Here is a 17,875-nt window from a genome sequence, read left to right as displayed (position 1 = left end):
AATGTCCCGAAGGCCCACATTCTGCCCACATGCTGCATGTTGTGCACCACTCGCTCAGGGCATGTCAAATGAATATCTATAACCACAGTTAAGCACTTCTATCACATAGGATATCCCACATCAGCCACACATCAAGCATTCAGGGAGACAGAGCAGAAAGAATGCACTTCCTTGCTGACAACTAACCCCAACAAATATCAATATACAGACCCGAACCTTGACGGTCAACCGACCACGTACCTTTAAATGAGGCCAGTAAAAGTAAAAGCTATTTTCCACAAGCATTGGCAGATACTAAGACTTGTCCAGGAGAATACAGGATAAGGTATTTATTTATTTCCATTTTTAAAGCACTCGCACATCGAGGCGCTGTTACAGGATTTTTTTGTTGTTGTCTTAGTTACCTATTTATAACACGCTTAAATACCGAGAGGTTTCTAAGCGCGGACCCTGGGATCGAACCTATGTTGCTCTGTGTCGTCTTGCTTTCAAGGCGAACACGTCGCTGCTGAGCTATCCTCCCGGGACAATGGTAGGACTGCACAAAGGATTATATTTTTCTCTGAATTACCATCACTAAGGGATAAACCTTCAGGCACTGAATCATAACTAGACATTTGATTGTACAGTAAAGGTGGGGTTCGTGAAGGCCCATAAAATAACTTGCCGAACTACTTTTGTAGTGAATGTGTTAACCTGTCTGTGTGACCGCTGGCATGTGTGGTCAGCAAACTGCATGCTTGAGATCAGGATCTTGTAACGTCTTAGAGCAATAGTTAAAAGGCATCCTTCGTAAACTTTAGAAGAACATTTTTCCGAGGTGCATATTGGTGATAACAACCTTACGAGATTCTTTGCTATTGATCACGTACCTTGAACAGTCAGGGGTGGGAATAGAGGGAGAAGAGTCAGAAAACAAGAACGAAATAGGCCACTACAGGGGTAGATCAGGAGGGAGAACACAGTACCAAAAGCGATGACCCAAGCAAAGTGACCACTGGCCATGACATAAGCCATGGCCAGTGCCTACTACAGGTGGATTTGGCTGCCCTGGAGCATGGTGGATTGCCATGCCCTGGGCAAAATGATAACTAGGCATGGTAGCAGGGTATCACTACATATTATCCCCACCAAAAATATCAGGGGTTGCGGGGGTATCCCTCCGCAGGTTCCATGCCTTAATATTGCTGCAAAAATATGGTGATATTTTTGTATGACGATATTTTTGCTGGGATATTAACACATGGAACCGGTAGCAGGACATACTCGGGGGACTACAGGTGGGTTTGTGAGCTCGCAAAATACATACAACAAGCAAATTGACCACAGGTCATGGCCACAGGCCAAGGAAAGTAATCTCTAAAGGGGATTGGGTAAGCCAGGCCAAGGCTGAAGTCATATCAAGGCAAAGTGACCATTGGCTATGGGTGGCTTAGGGTTACAAATGGCAAAGTGATCAGTGGCCATGGGTGCAGGCCATATCCAGTGCCCACTACGTGTGGCTTAGGACAAATCTGAGGGCCATGTCTTGCTTGTGCAAAGTGACCGCTGGCCATGGACACAGGTAATAGCGAATTTACTCCATGGGAGGCTTGGGGGGCCCAGGGCATAGTTGAAGGACAAGCCCTGGACTAAGCGATCAGTGGCAAGTGACCGCTACATGAGAGTTGAGGAGCCTCAAGATATAGCCCAGGAAAAATCCACTAGGCATAGCTGCAGGCCAAGGCCAGTATACTCCGTCCATTTATTATTGTTTATCATTAAAAAAAACGATATAATTATTTAAATAACTGGTTGAAGTGACAATAGGGCTTAGTATCCATTAAAAAAACTGAAATTCCATGAAAACCTTTTGGCTAGGTTTATTATAAGAACCATTGCCATTCAATGAAAACACTCTGTTAAATAAAAGAACATTATGGTTGCAGCACAAAACAACAAAACTCATCAAATTCAGTTATGAGTTCTAAAGCAACAAGAGCCCCACCATCTCCACTGCCCAATGGCCACTTTACTTTCACTGCAGGTTTGTTGACCACAGGCAATGGCCCGTGGCCACAGCCAGTGTCACTTGTGCCCATTGAATGACCATGAATCATGTCACATGGCCCACTAAGCCACCAAAAGTCCTGCTTTTCAGCCAGGGGAGGGCCACTTTACCCGTGCTGTAATTATTGCGCCAATGGCCAGGGTTCACACTAGTGGTCACCTTAAACTGGCCAGTATCTTTGGCCATATCCCAAGCTATAAACTACCCAAGCTAACCAGGCACTTTTGCCACTTTACCCATTTTGCCAGGGGCATATCCTCAGCTGTCCAACCAACATACTAAGGAAGATAAAATGAGTACCTGGTGTGTTCATTTGTTGGGCAGAGTTGTCTCTGAATCAAAACGTTCAGCACTTCACTTAGGATAATTAATGAGTGGCATCCCCAATCAACCGTCTCTCTTCATCTGACTATTCAATTATCCTTTTTTCACAAGTTATACAACCCATCCATTTGAGAGAGAGATACAGAGAAAGCGAGAGAGAATGAGACACACAAAAAAGATAGTTTGACAGTGAGAAAGGGAATTTGGAGGTGTCTACAGAGGCCTGTTGTAGCAGTGCGAGAGGGGATCATGTTGTTGTGTTTTCTTATTAGATCTGTTAATGCTTTTCAATGTCTTTTAAGGCTATGTTGTGCCTTTTTTGCCTTTCATGTGTTTTTCATGCCTTGCTATGCCATGTTATGCCTTGCTGTATGTGGCTTCGTGATTGCTAGTGACCCTCACCCACCTGCTCATGGTTCCACGTTTTGCCTAGTACTATGCTGCTACCAGGTTTCCCACCTAGATTCTGCATCTAGGTGTCCCACTGATGGTTTGATTGTAGATATCCCATTGCCATTCTTCCCACTGGGATTTCTTTCAACGTGTAACTCCTCAATGTCCAAATACAATATTATGTGGATTCAAGGTGCACTCTAATTGCATATAATCCAAAAGTTACAAACACTCAATATCATACAAACATTATATGTACTCAATTTGATCGTAATGGCTATTATTTGGATGACGCATGTAGCATAAGGTGGTCATCCGGCATATAACGAACATCCATTTGTTGTGGAAGGACTTAAAGGGGTCTGGCCCCACTATATCTGTTCCCAGCACCTACCAATCCCTCTGGGAGGTTAATCTTTCTGTAAATCTGGCCAGGGTGATTGGAGAAAATTGCACTTCCCATTGAATTGTGCATGGAAGGAAGCACACAGGCTCTTGTAACTTGGGGGGAGTATGCTTTAGTGAAACAATTACTCCATTGGCCTGCTGAAACATTGGACTCTTAGAATCTAGACCATGGGACAAAGCTCCAGAATGCCTTTCTATCAACTATTTGGCTTCCATTTTCTTCCCCCTGACCAATACCCTTTAGCATTGCTTTAAGTGTACAATTTAAGCAGTATTATCTAGGGGGCAGACATCTATTGAAGATACTAGCTTCCCCTTCCCTTTGCCAGACTCACTATCAAACCAGCCCTTGATCGACCTGTTATTAAAAGGTCTTACTGGGCGAGTAAGAAGAAAGTGTGCAACCTCCATCAAGCCTATAAGTATTTAAAACGACTCCATAAAACTGCTCCTCATGTAGGAGAGTGGATACCTAACATTGTACTCCACTTGCTATATGTACAAGTAAAGTCTAGGCTAGTATTTAGGCTCTGAACAGGCTTGACAGCCAATCCCTGCTCCTAATGTCAGACATAGTGGCTCGTGGTTATATTGAACAATAGAGGCTATGTGCATTTACATCAACAATGGCCACCACTCAACTGTGAGGAAAAAGTAGACTATCAATAAGGAATCAATGCCATATACAAATGCGCTGTTCACTAAAATGTCCACGTATACTTTCCTGATGAACACACACAGCCTACATTCCTGTATCACATTGATTAGGTTACCTGCTCCTTTGCCAGGCTTTAGTTTGGCTAGATATCATCACAGGGGTCTCACTCGATGGTGATGAGGGTGGATCCAGTCTAATGTTAAAGTCTCCAGCATGAAGCAGGCTAGGATTGCCAGCTGTGGCGTATCAGGAGTATTTGTCTGTTCTCCCATAGGGGGAGCCACCCCCTTTGAGGATAGGGAGGTGAGCCCGCTCCGCAAGACCCTCCCTAGGGGTCTGGGCAAGTGGGACCTCACTGGGAGTGACTCCTTGTTAGGGGACAAAGACTCCCGTTCTAAAGGAGAACTCCCTATACAGGTCACTTTATCCACATGTATGGGACTGCCTCTCGTCCAAACCACTCTGTCCACCTTCGGTTTGGCTATAGGCAATGTTGAATCAAGCATGCTGTCTACACGAAAAGGGACTACCCCATTAAGAAAAAGTTTGTATGAAAATGGTACGATGAGGCCAGAGGAGTGGAGAGAGAATGGTACGCACTCCAACAGGCAGAGGATGCCAATTGGAGACGCCGTAGGCCCAGCGAAGCAGACAACGGGAAGCCATTGTCAGGACGGGGAGCAAGGAAACCTGGAAGACCAGGAGAGTGGAGAGCTGCCATCCACTGTCACTTGCAAAGTGAGCCAAGACATAGAGATGCCGAGATCGGAATGAGCGAGAATCCCAAAACAAGGAAGAAAAAAAGCAGACTAGCCTGCCCAAGTGAGTGCCAAGCCCCGTGAGGTCACCCAAAACAAATACAGGTACCAGGGTAGACTGATGTAGCGAGAGGCCTCCGGGAGAGTCTGTAATAAAGAACAGAGACTGTGATGTCCATGAGCGCAATAACGGAATACAGAACCAGCATAACAAGTTGACTAAGGAACAGTTAAAAAAACCTAAACAATAAGAATAACTGTGAAGCATTAAGAAAGTGAAAATAAAGATCCTGGGAAAGAGAGAAAGAACCCCAGGAAAACTAGAAGAGAGATAAGTGCTGAAGAATGGGGAGACCGCTTAATGAGAAGTTATAAAATGTGTTGTGAGTTGAGAGTACAGAGTGAGATAAACAAGGATGAAAAGAGTTTATTAAGGAGCTGGGGAACTCGTAACTGTGGAAGGAAGATATTTGAGAAACTATCTTAAGGAGAACCAAGATAAGGGTCATATGGCCTGGAAGACAAGATCCATGAACAGTTGGTAAGAGCTAGAAAACAAAACCCTAAAACCTTATCAGAAGAGATCCCCATGAAGAACTTTTTTTCCAGAGACATTTGTACATTGAAGAGTTCTACTGGGTGAAAAAATCTGAAGGAACGCCTCAAGATAGAAGGCAAGGGGGAGGCCACCAGAAGAGAGACATTCTTTTAGCTCAACTTAGTTATTATTTATTAGTGGACGACGAACGAGCACCATTAGTTAATTTAGTTTAGTATGGAATTCCCCTATTGCGATAGGGCGAGATAGGCCTTTTCTTTATTGTTTAAATAAAAGAACCTCACAATGTCCATGTTGTGTTCAACTCCTTCTTCCTACCCACCACAACCCCTTTTTAGAGGCTTAGCCCCATGCATTTTACATGTGCTCACTTTTGTGGCTCAGCTACAAACATGCATAAGCATCCACTAGTGGACTACTGGAACAATGGTTGGGACAATAACACAAACAATAACATCAGTAAACACCCCCCTCTACCCATAGAAGCAAATATGAGAACCAATGAGAAAGGTAAGCAAACTGTTATCCCAGTATGATTCACCAGGGGCATGCTGTATGGGCAGCACCCTAGCAGTTCTAACTTGAAGGTAGGAATCAGAAAGTGCTGTGCCTCCTCCCAGGTCCTGGAGAATGCTAGATAATAATTCGGTTTCCTATCAGCACAATGGGCTCACACAGTGGCACATTTAAAGGTTACAGATATCAACTGTTCTGTCACCATAAGGTCCATCCCCACAGCATTCAAACACGCCTCCTCCAACACCTTCCTATAACAGCCCCCACTGGACCGAGCAGTTCTGGGCAACTATTGTCCTACTGTCAGTCCCCCCTTGTTCCCCAAGGACCTACAAAAAGATAGTAGTAGCTCAGGTGTAGCAGTTCCTCAAAAACTCGAAACTCACCATGTACGTATACATGCCAATCATGCTTCTGCTCCCACAGAGTCTGCATTTAATAGGGTTTAGGATGGCATAACATTCCAATACCCTCAGCAGGGTAGGATATAGCAGACATCAGAGAATCCACACTTGCTGATTACTCAAGGGCTTCCTCAGCCTGTTCAGAGATATGGTTCATTAGAACCAGAGGCTGGCACTTGAACACCCACATTTGATTGATGCACTTCCCTTTCCAAATAATGTGTACACGTCAAATTCCACAATGTGAGTACCCATGGTTCTCGTCTCTCTCTCTCTCTCTCTCTCTCTCTCTCTCTCTCTCTTTCTCTCTCTTTCTTGCTATTTCGCTCTCTCAATCTATTCCTGTCTTGCTCATTCTCTCTCTCTCATCGCCCATTAAAGAAAACTCTGTACCACTTTTACTTGTAAGTGTAGAGCAATAAGGTCTGCCTACACGTCCATAGCCCACAAGACTTCTGGAACTATTGCGGAATGAAAAGGCATGGGAGGCTTTAGCCTCAACAGACCAAATGTGTGGTATTTCTGACAGACTCACACCACTGCCTATTTCTCAACCCTCATCAATTACCCCACTACCTCCACAAACTACACCAAAAACCTTGGCGTACCCCTTGACGACGAACCATACTCTTACAAATAAGTGCAGTAAATAAATGAGTGTTCTACCAACTCAAGCAAAGAAAATCCTTTGTGATAGTTTCCATACCCGCAAACAGCAACTGTACAGTAACGTTGGTGTGGTCTTAGACCATTTGGTTGTAAATAAGGGTTCTATACAGAGACCTTCAGGAATCAGATAAATGCACAGAGAATGAATGTAACTCTGCGGATGGACTCCTGTATGTGAAGGTTTCAGCCAGCATGGAAGCAATCAACCCTCAGAGGTACTTGTAGCCTGAAACAATACTCATATGCCAGTATTTACAGAGAATGGATTAGCAGAGCAGAATCCTGCCAGTGCATTATATTTTCTCTGGAAGCTCAGAGGGGTAGGTCCCAGAGAATGGTATCATAGGCAGAAAGTAACAGGCTCAGTCTTATTTCTTCCCCCTTAAGAACTAATTGTTTGTGAGCCAAAATGGTAATTGGAACTGGCCAAGATACAGCCCTGTCTAAAACAATTCATGGTAAAGATAACTTTCATTGAGTCCGTCAAAATGCTTTATTTCGGCTGTACGCCACAAATGTCAGGTACAATGAATAAATAAATATACAACAGAATAAGATAAAATAATTAAATAACTGTAAAATAATCAAGACAATTGCAAGCCTAAAACTCCAGTACTCCAAGGTATAAAGTACAAGTGCATTAATATTTCTAATTGTAATTCCATTTTTACTTTACAAGAATTGCCATACATTGGCACTCAAGTAACACATTAAATATAAAGAGGTATGCCAAGAAATTGCATGTTCAGCTCAATAAAAACGCTCACTGCAGGAGCTTCACAAGTGCTGATCTTTTCAACCAAGATCTATAAATGTTTTTGGCCACTGCCAACACATTTGCAGGATCATCTGCCTTTCTACAAAGGGTCATTGCTTCGCTGGCTGACCCAGTACCAGATTCGATGAATCTCGGCCTCAAATACATTCTTCTATCACAAAGATTCAAAGGGCATGCTAGCAGAAAGTGTTCAATCGATTCAATCTTATCTCGGCAATGCAGACATTTGTTTGATCCAGCAGTATTCCATTTATTCTGCATTGCTGCCACGGGCAGGACGCTAAATTTCATATTAATATACAGGGAACGCAGTAACCTTGGCTTCATGATATCCAAATACATTTCATAACCCCTTCTGATCTTGTACTCCCAATATTCTGAGCTGATGAAGTGGCTATGACCCTTAGTAGATCCTGCCCTCGTTTCTGCCAATAATCGTATTTGACGAGTACTTTAGCACTGCCCGTTATATGACATGGGGATGTCCAAAGATCACTATGACCCATCTCATATAGTGATCTTTTCATTTGTAAAAACCAACCTAAGGATGACACTCCTGGTTGGCCCAAGACATCCATGTCAGCATCTCTGAACTTAAATGGCTCAGGTTTGCTCCATAATCGTTGCCAGTATAAAATTGGCATGAGAGCCGCAATATCCCCCAGGGGGGCTAAGCCAGTCACTTCATGGGTACGAATTGTAGAAGACAATATAGGGAGCCCCAAGTTCTATTTTAGGAACCCATTCACAATGGCACCAAGCTTATTACAGTTCAAATATCCCCAAAGCTCTGCCCCATACAGTGTATCTTATCTTGCCTGGGCCTTATAGCTGCAGGAGTGGGGCCATCACCGCAGCCCCATAGGCATAATATAATTTAGTAATGGCCCCACTATATCTAAGTATTGTTCCTTCTGCCCTAGACATTTGTTGGTCCCATTTGCACGTATCATTATATCGTACTCCCAGGTAATAATAGTAAATAACCCGTTGAATGAATTCATCGCAGCTTCAATAGTTTTTTCCTCTTTTTGGTAAAGATCATGGATTTGGTATTATTAGTATTTATTGGGGGCTCTCTTTCTTTGCAGAACTCAGAGAATAGATGCATTTTTTTCTTTAGGCTAGACAGGGTTTGCAAAATTAAGATAGCGTCACCCGCGAACAATAAGACAGGGATTTTATCCCCTGCCAGGGATGGAGCATCAAATGGTTTGTTCAATAACTTGCATATCGAAGCATTAATGTATAACAGAAAGAAGGTTGGGGCTAACATGCAGTCCTGATGAACTCTCTTCTGTATCTGAATAGGAATTGTTGTTGCCCCAATGCCCCATTTGGCCACCACATTGTTTCCCTCATATAACAACAATATTGCTGACAGCAAGGGGCCGGGTATACCATACTCTCTCAAAACTGCCTACAACTTTACACGAGATACCATACCAAATGCAGTATGTAGAGCAGCAAATAGTGCACATACTTTTCTAGCAGGAACATTAATCTAAAACATTGGTCTGTGGTGCTAATGCATTCTGTAAATCCCACTTGTCCATGGTCAATAATATCCAGACCAGAGACCAAGTTTCATCTTTATGACTTAAGACTGCCCTTTCGAATAATTTCCCTGTGGAGTCGAGTAGGGAGATTGGCCTGTAATTGCATCGTGATTCACAACCACCTTTCTATATAGAGGTACTATTTTGGCCCTTGTCCACAAATTAGGTAACCCATTCTCTCTAGTTACTGAATTAAACAGAAGATATAAATATGGGGCCCAAATCTATGCCTCTGATTTAAGTAAGTCTCCCAGTATCTTGTCCGGTCCTGAGGTTTTGTTAAATTTGTGCGACAAGATTGTCTATGAGATTGAAAGTCAATGGGAGTTGTGACTGGGCGTATTGCTCGACTGTATTCGGTAGAAATGAGAGTCGGGTCACACAGTAGAGCTCATTAAAGTGTTCTCCCCAACGTTTGGCACAGATATTCCCATGTATCGTTTTACTTGGGGCCTAATGGCATGTAAAGTTGCCTAGGACCCATTCCAAGGGTTGCAACAAGTCACCATATAAAAGAGGTAAGACATGTCCCAGATTTAGATTCTGCCTCTATACAAACCTCTGTACTAACACCACAACCTCAATTGGCACATTACTATTTGCCTTTCCATCTGGCAAGGTGAGTCACCGCCTCTCGCTAGAAGCAATGCCAAGCGGTGATGATTACTTTCACTCCTTGGGGTAACTTCACATTTTCCACTCGCGCCAAAGCCTGTATGTTGATCATAATATAATCAATATGTGACACTCAGCCCCTGGACACAATGGTGGGTTTTGGAGGGATATCACCCATAGACCTCCCATTACAGGCCCTGAGATTCAAGTTAAGCCATGTCCGAGCAATCTCAAGAGCAGATTTATTCTGCCGCTTTGGGTATTTCGTGGCCCGATCTGGTATATCTCGTACCTGGTCCTCAACATCTGACAGGCCATCTGTTATGTGTAGGGGTTCAAAATGCACATTCTGATCCCCCAGCACATTGACTGTTGGCTTAGTCGGATGATTTGTCTCCCAATTCCGAATTTGAATGCCCACCTGCAAGATGGTCCTAATGCCATCCCCTGGTGCCATCCTGTTGTATGAATTAAATAGCAGCAGATTGCTACCATCATATCATTTCTAGAAAAACTGTTGCAAGTCACTGCAACCACATTCTACCTCTATGATGTTATTGATAATTGAGGGGTCAATCCAGGCCAGAAGTCCTCCAGTAGGTCTCCCTTCTGGCCCTTTTCTACCAAACTGCTCGTATGCAGTGAACCCCTGCACAGTGCAAGACTGTGTTGCCCAGGTCTCCTGGAAGTAAATGATGTGGTGAAGTCATCGTGTAGGTTTTTCCTCAGACCAGCAATACTCCAAGAGATGATGCAGATTCCTCCTACTAGATTTCATACATGCTCCAGCCCTACCCAAGCATACCTTCACCAAGTGACTTGATGCATCGACTTCAGGAGAGATAAATCTTGGACAGGCACCCCATATATTTTAATATGAGGTGCCTGTTGAAGGCCACATCAACAACACATCATGATCCCCGTAACCATGTGCTTGCAAGCAGCAAATTACAGGGTGAAACATTGATACTGTATCCCCTTTTCTCTGCAAAATCTCTTTTGGTCCAACGGTCCCAGGTCTCAAGATATGTCAGGAGAACTTTAGAAAGAATCTTCTCTGTACCATCTAGAAATGAAATCAAGCTATATGAATTGGGCACATCCCTGGGCGCCTTTTTGTTTTGTTCACATGTGTCGCTTTAGTGACACTTCTATGAAACAAAGCCAATGGTAAATAATACAGTATAATAGAGTTGTACATTTTGATAGCATTTTAGGAGGGATGTAGTGTTTGTATGTCTATCCAGTCTATGTAATGTCAATCACTTGTCACAGTCTATTGATTTGCTGTAATTGGGCCCTTCTAAGCAGGCTCTGTTATCACTATAACGCGTTATATTGGCTGGTCATGATGTCAGGCATTGCTGCCTGCAAAACTATTGTCTGTTTCCTGATCCTTTTGTACAATCATGTCACATTTGAGTGATTTAAACAGAGATTTGTGTCTGCCAAAGTATCTTTCGGGAAGGTAATGGGTTGATTGCACAAAGCAGTTTCTGGTGTAATAAAACATATTAGCCAAGTGTATCATCAGCCACTAAATTTGAAAGCAAACCAGCATCCCAGCACACAGCCCTAAACTGAAGTACGTTGTTTTTCTCAATGCCTTTTCTTTTGTATAGTAAATGTAAAGACAGGTAGGAACATTTTATTATTGTTTTAGTTTGTGAAAAAAAAGGTAAAGATCAGTAGTAACAATTTAACTATTTATGTGGGAACATATTAACACATAAAAGTTGTGTTGTGACAGGATTGTTATGCTACACTATGCTATAGCATTACACCCATACATTAGGCCTTAGAATCTCCATATATCCTCCTCCTGCATCCAGCTCCTCTGACATGTCCACACCCCGACTTGGGCAGAATACACCAAGGCCGGGTAACAAGCTACAAGGGACACGTCAGCTCTATCCTCCATCTTCTCTCAGCAAGTTTATGCCAAGGCTGCTTATGAACATTACAACACAATGTACTCAGGGCATCTACACGCAAGCTTCTCCAGAACTTGTTGCTTTAAGTATTGCAAGATATCTGCCATGTCATGGAAAGTAACCCCTACCATTGTGAAAGTGCTATAACATATTAGTGATTTGCTTATGACATGCTATATAACCTGTGCTCCAAGGGCAGCTGCCTCAGAGCTCTGTTTGACAACTCCCACTTGTCATTCTGTATTTTCCTAATTATCAGCTGATAATTCTGTGTATGCTGTTTATTTTCTATCTAATACAAAAAGCTTGGTTTACCTATCAGTCTGGTGTCCAGTCTCCTTCTTGCTGCAGGCTTAGGCCGAGGTGACCCTTGGGAGGGGTACGCCTAGGCCACCACAAAATGGTGCCGTTTGACTCTTTGGCCCGAACTGCGCAGGATATCTCTGCAGATTGCCATCAAGAAACCATGACCGCAAGACCCAGGAAAAAATGTCCTCAAGATACAGAGGTCGCTTCTATGAGGAGTGGCAGACCCGTTGGCTTCGAAGTTGCCGAATACGCGGTGTGGTTCAGTGGCTAACCACAGATTATCTCCAGCGCAGCCCGGCTGTAAACCTACTCTGGGCCAGCTGATGGGTAAAAACAACATTTACTTATTCCTATTCTCCGTCACTAGGTTTTAAACAGCACAGCACAGTTAATGTTTACTTTGCCATTCTCCATCCTCCCAGCCCTTTTATGCACTGCTCTGTGATGATACGTTGATTTGACATTTGATTTATATGCTGTCTCTCTCTCTCTACACAATGACTAGATTGCCTCCCCTGTGATATTTTGCATACTTGTGTACTGAAGTGCCCAGCTGTGCTGCAAATGTCTTTCGCTCTGTCCGTCGCAATTATGGTCACCCCTGCAGTTCTTTATCTACTACAACACCCACAGCCTTCGGGTCTATATAAGTGTTATTTTCACAACTGAAGAGGCTGATGGCGCTCAGCCATCTGGTAGTTAAGTGCCGGGTGTTTTTGCTGGGTTAAACCTGAAGCGGTTCCTCTAGTCCAGGGGTCTCCAACCTTTATGTTGGCGTGAGCTACTTTCAGTTGGGGGCCAACAGCGAGAGCTACTTGCGGGCGATATCGGCGGTCGGGGTTGTTCATAAACATTGGAACTTTTTTTTTTTAGCTGTAATTTTCCCTTCATAAATATAGGGAATAACATATCCCTTCATGTTTATGTTAAGTTCAAAAATCTCTTTATTGCATTCTTTTTTATTAGAAGTTCTCATAAAAAGACTTTCACAATGAAGGAAAATGAGACATTCATTGTGAAGGTTGACACTGCATGCCATCCACCAGTGCTCTGTAGTCGGGGGTATAACTTGATACAGCAACTTGGATGGAGTCACTAAGATGCTCATCGGTCAGGCGGGTTCGAAATTTCGATTTGATGAAGTTCATATCTGAAAATGCAGATTCACAGAGATAGGTGGAACCAAACAGAGAAGTCACTTTTAATGCTGCTGTGCAAATGTTACTGCGCTCCTTGTGATCAACAAGGCTCCAGAAATTGGTGTGAGATTGTCTGCTTTTCAACAGAATGTCCCCTTGCAGGCTGACAATCTCCATTTCCATAGCACAACTGTTCAGGTTAAACAGCTCACCCATTTGTTCTGTAAGTTCACAAACATTGACTTCTATGAAGGGGTTTGCGATGAACATCACACACGGTTCAATCCTTTCGAAATCCCTGAACCGGTCACTGAACTCTTCCTTAAGCCTGCTCAGGAGACTGCTGTATTTGTCTATGTTCAGGAGTTCAGGACTAGCTGTATGCTCTGTCAGCATTTGCATTACAGAAGGGAAATGATGCATTTTCCTTTTCACCACTTGTTCAGTGAAAAGGTTTGACTTAAATGTCTTTACTGAGCTTATCATGTCAGCAATGGTTTTACCCTTTCCTTGTAGTTCACAGTTCAGGGTATTTAATCTCTCAGTAACATCTGCCAGAAATGCCAAATCAAGTAGCCAAGAAATGCTGCATAATTGGCTGATGTCTTCATTTCTTGACCTCATGAAATCTTTGATTTCTGGCAAAAGTGAAAGAAAGCGACGTAGTATTTTCCCCCTGCTAAGCCATCGGATTTCCGTGTGTAGCAACAGATTACTATGTGCGGCAGATAGTTCTTCCAGGAATATTTTGAACATTCTGTGCTGTTTGGCCTTTGCACAAATTGAATTAATAATTCGCACAACAGGTGCCATTACGTGATCAAACCCCATCACTTTGGCACAAATTGCCTGGTGGTGGATGATGCAGTGGTAGTGCAGTAATGGAGGAAAATCAGGGTCTGCTTTACAGCACGCAACAAAGCCAGAATGACGCCCGGTCATTGCTGGTGCACCATCGGTTGTTATTGCCACCAACTTGTTCAATGGAATTTTTGTTTTGACAAAATAATTCTTCACCTCATTGTAGATATCAACACCGCTGGTTGTGGATTTCAGAGGCAACAAGGTCAAGAATTCCTCTTTGTTGGTGAAGTCTTCAAACACCATTCGAGCAAACAGTGCTAGCTGGGCAGTATCACTTGCATCAACCGATTCATCACACTGAATGGAGAAAAAACTGCATATGCTCAAATCTTTTTCTAATTGCCCCATCACATTGGCAGATAGTGCAGATACCCTCCTTGCCATTGTGTTTGCACCTAACTGCACATCTGAAATGTCAGACATAATGTCAGGGCAGTTTTTAAAATCTTTTAAAACTGACTCAGCCACGAGAGCCACGAGAGCCATCGCACCTTTCACAACTGCACCATCTGTAAAAGTGCATTTGTGTTTTGCCAAATAATGTGCAACTTTGAAGGATGCCTATGTTGCAGCATTTGCTTTCTTTGCAGGTTGGGTGAAAAATGCTTGTTGCCACACTATTGTTTTCCAAATCTGCATCTAACACTTTCATAGGAAAAAAAATAATTTCTAAACTCAAAAATGCTGCTTAAACTTGCATTCACGGTTTCTTTTTTTGTCAGACTACCACACAAATACCACGTCATTTTTGTGCCCCTTCCTTGGGGTTTTATCACAGGTTACATTTATAAAGATGGTATACGCGTGACAAACTGCTTAATCACATAAATGCTTCTGTTGTGCTGACAGCAGTTATTAGGAAATTAAACTGTGGGTTCATGGTGCCAACTTTTGATTTTCACTACAGGGGCAGAATACCCTACCCTCCCTCTCCCCTGAATATAAGCAAGCGACCAGCCCAACCCATGCCTTGGTCAAACATTTTATAGGAATTGCAAAAGTCATACGATAACAAGCAGTTTTTTTTTATATTTAACATCTCGGCAACAGTCTCTCAACCTGCTGAGCTACCCTGGTAACCTTCTACTGTAGAGTTTGTCTATTGATCCCTTAATCTCCAGAGTTCCCTATAGGCCAGTCCACCCATGGCCCTGCCTTCGAAAAATAGCTGAAAAGAGTGCCAGGGGTGGACTGGGAACTAATAGAGGCCCTGGAAATACTTACTTGGGACCAAAAGAGGCCCTGGAAATTATTTTCAAAGTGGCGCCACATGACACATTTCAGCAAGCACAATGCTTTTCTTATGCGAAAATTAGGAAATGCCACACAAAAGAGGCCCAGGGTGCAGAGGCCCACCGGTAAATCTCCAGAGTTCCCTATAGGCCAGTCCACTCATGGCCCTGCCTTCGAAAAATAGCTGAAAAGAGTGCCAGGGGTGGACTGGGAACTAAAAGAGGCCCTGGAAATACTTACTTGGGACCAAAATAGGCCCTGGAAATTATTTTCAAAGTGGCGCCACATGACACATTTTTAGCAAGCCCAACGCTTTTCCTATACGAAAATTAGGAAATGCCACACAAAAGAGGACCAGGGTGCAGAGGCCCACCGGGAAATCTCCAGAGTTTCCTATAGGCCAGTCCACCCCTGTACTCAAAATGAGCCCAGGGTCGAAACGGAGGCATGCAGCTATCATGCTGCATGTCCCCGCTCGCCCTGGGCTGACTGCCAGTTGTGCGAGGTACTATTAGAAACGGCAGGGCTCTGGTGAGGAAGTCCCGAGGGGGCTTGCTCGCCAGAGCCCTGCCATCTAACAATAACTTACATGACTAGAAAGGAGCACAGGGCGAGCGGAGACATGCAGCTAGCATGATGAAAGTCTCCATTTCGCCCTGGGCTCTGTGTCAGTCATATGAGTTGCGTTTAGAAACGCAGGGTTCTGGTGAGTTAGTCCCGAGGGGGGCTTGCTCGCCAGAGCCCTGCCTTCTAAAAATAACTTACATGACTGGAAAGGAGCCCAGGGCGAGCGGAGACAGTAATCAAAATAGCTGAATACTCTGTTTCACCCGGGGCTCCTTTCTGCCAAGCTGCCCACCCCTCCTCCGACAGCACAAACATGTGCACACATGAGAGGAGGGGCCGCAGTTCGGCGTGCACAGACACAAAGTAAATAAAATAAAAACATCTCAATTCACCTCCCCCGACCCACCCGACCTCACCTCACCTCAAAATCCACTTCAGGCAGCCTTGTTACCCCAGTCCACACTTCAAAACGCCAGGAGAGCTCCAAAATAGAAAAAAAAAAAAATACCTGCGCCACGGTGCTTTTAAAAGAGAAAGCCCGGACTTTCTCACACAGCACAAAGGAACTTACTCTGGCCAATCACAGGACGCATTGCATATGCTTTACAGATTTGCAGGCCTGTGATTGGTCAGAGCACTTCCTTGAATCTTTTTTTTTTTCTTTCTGAAAGTCGAACGCGAGCTACTTCAGAGGCTCTGGCGAGCTACTGGTAGCTCGCGATCGACTGTTTGGAGACCCCTGCTCTAGTCCCATCTTGTATATTACTTTATCTTTATATTCAGCAACCTCTTTCCAGCCTTGCTTGCTCCTGTCTGACCTTGTGTACCACCTCCCTTGTTTGTATTTCCACTGTCACCAACAGTAAATACCAATTATCATTAGGTTGTTTGCACTACCCCTCTTGGCCTGTACCACCTACAGGCCTATCTCTCATTTGTGTCTCCTACTCTTTTCATTCCTAGCCTTAGCTATGGGCGCTGGGTCATCTAAAACACCACCAACACCACAGTAGGGACCAATGCCATCTTCATGTATTCATCGTATGAGCTTTTACCTGTAACCATCTTAAATATTGGAATTTGTTTATTAGGTTTTCAAAAGACATTTCAATGGCCACTTGAAGGGTCATTTGATATGGTTCACCTTGTTGTCTTGCACAGGGCTTTAGAACAGAGAAAGTCTAAGGTGTCTCAAGATCATTGGTCAGCTTATTTCACCTGGTATAAGGAATCCATGAACCTGTTACATGAGAATCAGACTAGATCACTTAAGAATACTCAGGCGAAACTAGAGAAGGAATTAGAACAATACAAGCAGTCTTCCAATGCCAGCTGGCCAAACGGTAAGGCCCCTCTCAAAACAGGCTTCTAACCAACTTTACCTGCAGACACCATTCAACACACCCCATTAGAAGCACCTACAACATCACCTGTTGACCTTTTAGATGAATTACCACCATACTCACCTCCAATTTACCACCATACTCACCTCCACTTATTGCCATCATGCCACCTACGCTGCCTCCGATGGCCCCAAACCATGCCACTCCAGGGATCCACAGCCAGCAACCCCAGCAGCCCAGCCAGCTGCCCTACGCCCCCCAACACTCTCCATAGGCTCTCTCACCTCCCTCTCCACCCAATCACCTCTTAACTTTTTACGTTCCGCCACCAGAGCCAGATCTTTGTCCTCCTCCACCCCCATTGCTCCCGCCCAACATCACCGCTGTCAAAGTCTGGAACACGAGTGGACCTCTGACTATTTACAAAGATTTCTCACTGCAGCAATTCCAGGCTCATCAACCCACAGTGCAGCTTTGCAGGAACTTGCTTAACAAGACCTCCAATTGTCACGCAACTCCATGTCTGCACCCCCTTCGCTGCACTCTATCGAGGCCTCCCAATCCACCACTGCTGGCACCACTCTTCTGCTTATGTGCACCTACCCTCCGGCAAATGTCGATACAGCACCTATGAGAATTCACACTCCATGGAGCTGCATGCTTAAAATTGCACATTGCTTCAGGATGATATTTCAATTGACTGAGTCGCAATTAACCTAATACTTATATAAATTAACATACTAGCCCAACCCAGTAACATGTAACTGAATCCCTTAACAACATTTAGTGCAAATT

General features: G+C 43.9%; 2 protein-coding genes across 3 annotated transcripts in view; both read right to left on the bottom strand.

Moving 5' to 3' along the window:
• Nucleotides 1-17,875, bottom strand: part of LOC138541388 (volume-regulated anion channel subunit LRRC8C) — a 235,826-nt gene that overhangs the window by 162,027 nt on the left and 55,924 nt on the right. The gene's annotated exons all lie outside the window — the stretch shown is intronic.
• On the bottom strand, nucleotides 12,945-14,423 carry LOC138560281 (general transcription factor II-I repeat domain-containing protein 2-like). The gene has a single exon (XM_069642746.1). It carries the CDS (start codon nucleotides 14,421-14,423, stop codon nucleotides 12,945-12,947), a length of 1,479 nt encoding a protein of 492 aa, XP_069498847.1.

Source organism: Ambystoma mexicanum, chromosome 1q, assembly GCF_040938575.1.
Source record: "Ambystoma mexicanum isolate Mex_15411 chromosome 1q, UKY_AmexF1_1, whole genome shotgun sequence".
Taxonomy (NCBI): domain Eukaryota; kingdom Metazoa; phylum Chordata; class Amphibia; order Caudata; family Ambystomatidae; genus Ambystoma; species Ambystoma mexicanum.
Note: the sequence above shows the minus strand (reverse complement) of the source record. Positions and strands in the feature narration are given on the sequence as shown.

Bases quoted from the DNA above. Each gene is read 5' to 3' on its own strand.
- LOC138560281 (XM_069642746.1), bottom strand. From the start codon at position 14,423: ATGGCTCTCGTGGCTCTCGTGGCTGAGTCAGTTTTAAAAGATTTTAAA.